This window comes from Mytilus galloprovincialis, chromosome 8 (assembly GCF_965363235.1).
Source record: "Mytilus galloprovincialis chromosome 8, xbMytGall1.hap1.1, whole genome shotgun sequence".
Taxonomy (NCBI): Eukaryota; Metazoa; Mollusca; class Bivalvia; order Mytilida; family Mytilidae; genus Mytilus; species Mytilus galloprovincialis.
This window is the reverse complement of record NC_134845.1, coordinates 44,314,066-44,321,738: the sequence shown is the minus strand read 5'-3', so window position 1 is coordinate 44,321,738 and position 7,673 is coordinate 44,314,066. Positions and strand designations below refer to the sequence as shown.

At 33.1% G+C, this 7,673-nt stretch overlaps 1 protein-coding gene across 1 annotated transcript; it reads right to left on the bottom strand.

The window, feature by feature from the left end:
• Positions 1-3,589: 3,589 nt before the first annotated feature.
• Positions 3,590-6,995, bottom strand: LOC143042024 (uncharacterized protein KIAA1958-like). The gene is made up of 4 exons (XM_076214240.1): positions 6,284-6,995; positions 5,511-5,768; positions 4,816-4,962; positions 3,590-4,474 (listed from the first exon to the last, which is right to left on the bottom strand). The coding sequence occupies exons 1-4, from the start codon at positions 6,741-6,743 to the stop codon at positions 3,672-3,674; spliced, it is 1,668 nt and encodes a 555-aa protein (XP_076070355.1). The 5' UTR covers positions 6,744-6,995; the 3' UTR covers positions 3,590-3,671.
• Positions 6,996-7,673: the final 678 nt, after the last annotated feature.

The window sequence follows — 7,673 nt, the reverse complement described above, 5'->3', positions numbered from 1 at the left end:
GTGGATAACACCTAGTTTTATAGACAACTAATCCTCTCATTTTTATGACAGTTGTATTTCTAGTTCGTTTTATTTTGTTTTGTCATAAATCAGGCGGTTGGATTTCTTGTTTAAATTCTTTCATATTGTTTCTTGTCGCTGCCCGTTTATGCTAACTGTTATGTATGGGTTGCCTTCATTGTTGAAGACCATGTAGTGGACAACAGTTGTTTCATTTGAAATTAGGTTGATAGTTATCTCAGTGGAAATCATACCATATTCCTATTTTTCGTCATTTCCGTTATTTATAAACAGAATAAGAATGGGTATTTCGAATTAAGATTTCTTTTACGGGATTTTTATACCTAATATCCCCTGATTTTGTTTTTAATATTGTTTTGGTGGGATTTTATTAAACAATGTGAGTTTTGGAAACATCATCGCGATAGGCACATTGGCAACTTTGTCTTACTATGATTGTTATACTTACTTCTGCAGGTTCTTTTTTTTATTTCTGAATTCTTAAGGGCATTCCAAATTGCACACATGATGTGTGTCTAATTAGTTCACAGCCAGCTTGAATCTATTACAAACATAGTGTTTTTAAAATATTTGGACGCAAACTCCCTCAAAAAGGTTAATGAAAAGACATGCTTACTAACACTTAATATTTTTGATTGGTCCAATAAGAGCATAATTGCATGTACTTTGCTTTAAAACACTTTTAACTGGAAATGGTCGCAATTTTCCGGACTTAAACGGCAGTACCATAATTTTCAAGTTACTTGTACTCAAATATTCAAAATAAGTTCCTGAATAATACTTTGTGCCTTTTATTACTAGAGATCATAAAATACCTTATATATGATGTGTATCACTCAGTACATTGATGTTTTGATCTTAGATAAATATTCAACAACAAGGTCTTGAAATGATATGCATATATATCATATATTAACAAATATGTGTACTAAGGGAGTGGCGAAAGATATCTGAGGGACATTCAAACTCATATATCGAAAATAAACACGGACAACGCCATGGCTAAAAATAACAAACAGACAAATAACAGTGTACAAGACATAACATAAAAAACTAAAGACTTAGCAACATGACACCAATCACAAACTGGGGCTGATCTAATGTGCTCTGGAAATGTAAGCAGATCTTACTCCAAATGTAGCACCCGTCGTGTTCTTCATCTACGACATTAGGAACATATCCGATATTACCTATGAAACGGATATTCCATAACGGTCAAACAACTCGTAAAATTTACGAGGGGATGATTTCAACTTTACTAAGATTGCATTAATTATCCAGTAAGCTATAATTTTTATATAGACATTATCATGAAAATTATTATATATTTACACAGCTACTTTTGCATAGGTACTATGTCTGTACTTAAAATGTGTAGTACTGGAAATTTACTTTTAAAGTTTAGTACTATTTCTTTACTTTAGAAATATTGTAATATTCAAGTATTTGTATGTTCCAGTACTTGATTTGTACTTAAAATATTGGTACACAAATAGTACCAACAATGATCACAGTATTCCATGTATGAACATCATAATTGTAAAAGATTTCAAATAGACAAACTATCAAAATGCTGAAAATGTAACCGTGTAACCAAAAATCTGTAATACTTAAATTTCAATTATAAATCTATAAAGTACTGTAAAATACGGGTACCTAAATATTACAATAACTTTAAAGGAACAAAATAGTACTGAATATTAAAAGTAGACATCCAGTACTACAAATTTTGGGTGCAGAAATAGCACCTAGGCAAAAGTAACTGTGTAGACAACTACCGTTACCTTTAGTGTAAAAACTAGCTGCGTTATATAGAACTTTTTTTGTGTTTATCTGCTGAAACCTATTTGTTTTATATTGAAACCTTTCATAATCTACCTAAAGAAAGTTTTGCAATACTCCTATTGGGATAAATGGGGATCTACTTTTGAGGTTCCACACCTTTATAGAACATGCTCAAAATTATTGAAAATTAACAGCATTTTTGTTTAATCGATTAAAGCGAAAACTATGACAACTTCATTTTAGGTGTTAAATTGTGCTATTTTGTTCATTTTTTGCAAGGAAAATTCTTAGTTGTGTGCACTATACAAAATGTCATCAGACTCATCACTTGAAATTTTTAAAAACTGTTTCTGATAAAGCTTTAAATAAGTGTAGTTTTCTAAAATTTGAGCAACATAGGTGTTATATTTTCGATTAGGCAACTGATTGAAGGATAAATCAAGATATTGTGTTACTTTATTTTCAGTCAGAAGATGTGTTCCAAAACGTTTTGTAGTAGTATAATCGTTTTTTTATATATAAACACGTGTTGGACGAACGGAAGTGAGGTCTTTCTTTCTTCTTTGTCTGTTAAGATTGTAAAGGTGAAGACATAGATGAATATTTTGTTTTAGATATATATGTATACAGTTATCTCAATATGTATCATCTCGTGTAGAGCTATTTGTATGAATTAAGTGTAAACAGCTGCTTGAGAATATGAAAGTTGTTATCCATTCGTTTGATATGTAATATAAGCTTTTTATTTTGCCATTTGTTGAAGGACTTTCCGTTTTGAATTTTTCCTCGGGTTTCGGTATGTTTGTGATTTTACTTTTCCAACCATGAACAACACTATGAAGTTCTATTTATGTAAACTTAAAAATGCTTACTTTTTCAGCTGCTCAGTCTTATAATTTTCCAAAGGAATTAACGCTTGAAAACGATGGTTCCCCGGCTACTGATTCTGGACTTAGGACTCTTATATTCAGTAACACTAATCCAGCATTTCACTTAAAATTCTCAAGTGGTGGTATTACCGTTGAAGATACAACTATATCAGACTTTATCTGTCAACAACAAGATAAAGACTTCTAAAGCATGTTTATTTCATTTCAGTTACAGCAATAGTTATCATTTGTAATCTAATTTCCAGATGAAAAAAAATCAGAAATAGATTAAACATCAATGAACACATCACATATATTTATATACTATTAAAGTTGATGTTGACTAAACTTACATTTTTATTTATGATCTTGGCCTTTCTAAGTTGGCTGTGTATTTGATAATTGTTTTGGCAATACACAAATTATATAAGAATTACATTAATTATCCTAGACGACTAAAGATACCTTTTTAGGATTTTTTTAAGGACTGGTTGCTATTTGAGCTTCTGAGAGACTGCACCGTTATAAAAATTAACCGTTTATTTTTTTATTTTATTTTTTTATACATTTTTGTTGTTTTTGAACGGGGTAAATACTGTTAACAAAAACAGAAGCAGAAACTTCTCGTACATTCATTTTGAATTCTATACACTAGTACATGAATGCCCTCAAAGACAAGTTCATTACTATAGTATTAATAAATGGGTAATTTTATAATGGACTGGTTATATATCCAAGGTCTGTAATAACGGCCCAAGGATTGCTGTAATGGCCCGAGGCAACGCCGAGGGCCATTACAGTAATCCGCGGGCCGTTATTACGGACCGAGGATATATAACCAGTCCATTATTAAATTACCCATTTCTTAATACTTTTATTAACCAGTTCTGAGGCAATAAAAATGGAATTGTATATTTTCTTAATTATTTACTGATAACAAAATTTTTCAACAAGGACAACAAATACAGATTGAATTAGGAACTTGTCTGATAATTATTAAGACTCTTGAGAGCTGGAAAAGTCATCCCGTTTCCTCTTCCCAGAAAATATGTTTAGATTTATGACTCCACCATTAATAACAGCGCCAGTTAGAATACTGAATGGATTACTGCAGTCTTTTCTATTGGCAATCATGTTACTTTTACTATTGTTAACAATGCTAGAAGCCTGAGATGGTTTTTCAAACATAGATAGCTCTGAATCATTTTCCTTGTCATAATGAATATCAAGAGTTTTTTCTTGAGAGGAAACAATGTGAATATCATATTCAGGACAGTCACTGGTATCCTTATCTGAATTCTCAGGTGCCGTTTCATTCTGATTGCTGGAACATGGAGGAATGACAACATTTGATATGATATTTGATGCCTGGTCTTGTTGTTTCATAGACGGAAAATTATAGTGTGTGAGTGTCGAGATTCCTTTCCATCCGCCTAGCTGGGCAACTTCAGTAGGTAGGCGCTCTGAATGTAACAAACTGGTTGCAAAAGTTTTACGGGTTGAATGATTGACTTTACGGCCATATAACTGTGCGGCCTCGGCCATAGTTTTCATCATAGTCCCCAATTTGTTCTTCCCAATACATTGATGTGAATACCATACATCTTCCTTAGGTTTGTCCAAAGGTCTTAAATAAAACTTGGATGATGGGTCATTTTGAAGATCTGCTGGTCTTTTGCTGATGTACAATTTTAACATTTTTATCGGACAGTTTGGGTTTTCTTTTTGTTCGAACATTTTAGGTGCTACTGCTCTATAGTCAGACGACTTGGCGCCAGTTCTCGTCTTAGTTGTTCTCTCTGAAAAATTATAAAAACAAACACATGCTTTCAATATCAAACATCATTAGGACACTGGAATGACACTTTATGCTAAATAGATAGCAGTTTATTATTGTTGTTGAACAAAACTTTAATGGTTTGTGTGTTAACGACACACAAACAAACAGACAGTTGCACGAAATAAGCGTAAACATGTGGGTAAAAGCTTATGTCAGATGAAAATTTGTATCAGGCGTAAGGAGAAACAGACATGAATAAAATTATATGCCCCAACAAGTTATTAAAATTACCTCTGATAAACTGCAATGTAAATGAAAATTTTGTGTACCATATGTGCACAACATGTGCTATGAACTAACCATTAAATTCCACATATTCTTTCCCATTGGAGTCTTGCTTCATAGTAAGGTCTCCAAGAAGGAGGGATGCATGCTCCTGACGACCTCTGAATCCGAAGAAAACACCATTTTTGAGCCAGACTGTGTTTAGTAGTGACGTGGGATTAGCTGAAAATAAACAATGATAAATTTAAAAATAGGGCACTATCCAGAGATTAAATGGTCTTACTCCGAAACCAGTAAACAGATTTTTCTGAAAATCAAACTTAGCTTAGCCTGTTTTTTTAATCATGCTTAACAACAGTACAAAGTTTCATTGGAATCGGTCAATCTGTTCTCAAGTTATCATCAGGAAACCGTCGGGGGACAGACGGATGGACAGACGGACACTCAAATGAAATCACATTATACCTTGCCACTTTGTGTGACAGGATATAAAAACAAAACAATTTTTTTAATTAGCTTCATTCCATTTAATTTTTTAACCTAATTTATCTTGATATTCATTTGTCATGTTTGTAGGAAAATCAAAAACTATATTCATGCTATTTGTACAAATGCAGTACAATGTCTCCTGTATGACACTAAATCTGTTATATCCCAAAACTTTCATCAAAATTGATATAGCACCATGTTTTTTTAAATATTGAAATCCAATATTCAGTATCTATTGTGATGTACAAAAATGTACATTTGTAAAAATAAATTAATGGTACCTGAACCAAGCAGCTGTTTGTCATAAAGATTTTGGATTTCCTGTGTGTCTATAGGTTCAGCTCTATTTCTTTTATTCCCTTTTCCCTCTTGTTTCAATTGCTTTCTTTTGGCCTCGAGCACCTTTCTTGAATGGCTGAAATCGTCATTTCTTTTCAAATCCACTACAACTTTATTGTTTTTCAGGTGTCTCTCAATACTATTCTGGAATCCTGTAAGCGTGTCTGGTTCATACTCCTGTCCCTCTTTGTTCCTTACACCTTTAAATAGAAACATAAAAAAAGTGAACATTAACCCCATTCAGCCTGTATCCTCACTCTGTATGTAAAAAATTTACATGAAATACAAAAAATATACATGTATCATACAAAAATCAATTGATATCAACAAGAAAACACAGATGTCTCACACGGTAAATTGTGCTATGAAATTGTTAACTTGTATTGAATTTTCATTTTAATTTTCTTATTTTGAATGAGTGTACAAAATTCAATGAAGATCTGACTAGCTGTTTGCAAGGATTCAGCCTACATACAAGCGTAACTTCAGCTGAAATTCAAAAGTTAGTATAGGACGGACAGACTGATATTACAAAATATAAACAAGATGTCCTGAATGATATTGGACAGACTAAAAAATTCAGTATACATGTTCCTATCCGTAAGCCGTCACGAAGCTGGCTAAAGCATGTACAAATCTATTTTATCAAAAATCATTACCATAATAACATATTTTTAGGAGTCTTTAAGTTGAAGTAAAAAACTTTTAAACTAACCTAAGTAAAACCGGGCTAAAATAGCATCTAGTTCCTTAAACGGAATCATCTGCAGCTCTCTAAACTCTCCTACTTGCTGTGCCCAGGTGTAGAAAGTTTTGACATCTGATCTTGTTTTGTAGTCCGTGTTTTTATTTACATTTTTCCTGAGAAATTCGTCTGTGTCCTCATTGGAAACTGATCTAAATCTACTGCTTCCTGTGTCACGCTGTTCGTGTGTTTCCGTCGGATCACCTTCGTCATTGTTGTTGTTGTCATTGTTCAAGCGGTTTACTTCGATTTCATGTAGCTCGACATTGTCATGGGATTGTTCCCCTTGCAGGACGGAGGTAAGAGCGTCGAACGTCTCCTTCTCTGCAAGCATTTCGTACCTCATTATGTCATGAGACAAAACATCAAGCATGTCTTCGCCATTCTTGGCGTATCTGTCCGATATTTTTGCAGGAACAAGGCCTGCCATACTGTACTGTCGTCTGCGTCTATAGAGTTCCGGTTCTAAATATAGCACGCAAAATGTTGCTAAAAGAAGTTACGCAGTCCTGGACTTGTAGGTAATTCCACAGAAAAGTTGCACAGATCTTTTCAAAACATAAAATTGAAATCGAAGCGGACACTGATGTCAGCCATTTTTTTTGGTTTTTCAACATTATTGCACGTGCTCATAAAGGACTGGCAACAAATCAATAATGGACCGGATATGAGTCATAATGGACCGGGTAAAAGTCATAATGGACCGGGGTGACTATTTTGGGTAAAATAATGTTTGACACCTATTATAATGATAGGACAGTTGAGCTTATAATTATACTAACTGGTTAATAAAATATGTTTATAATTTGCATGCTGTTTCTTCCTTCATCTTGACTTGAAACACATAGTAGTCCAAACATAATCTGCTTCTGAAAAGTACATCTGGTTATAAAACAACGGAAGACAAAAAATATCAGAAAACAACTAGCTTTATTCATTTATATCTAAACCATTAGTATTTGATAAAAGTAACAAATAAAGGCAGTAGTATATCGCAGTATAAAAGTCATAAATCGATTGAGAGATAACAAATTCAGGTTAAAAACTAAAACCAAGGGAAACACGTCAACTAGAAGAGAAAAACCACGGAACAACAGACCACTGAAGTGCAACAAAAAAAACGACATGCAACATACATAAAAGAACTATTAGATAGCAACTGCCATATTCCTGACTTGGTACCGGACATTTGAAGAATAATGGTGGGTCGAACCTGGTTTTAAAACACTTCAAATACTATATTAATAATTTAATTTAATAATTTAATAAATGGTAAATGTGTACATGTGTACATGACATTTAATGTGTAGGTCACAAACAACTATACCGGGTGAAGGAGGAGGCGAAGATGAGTTTGTTT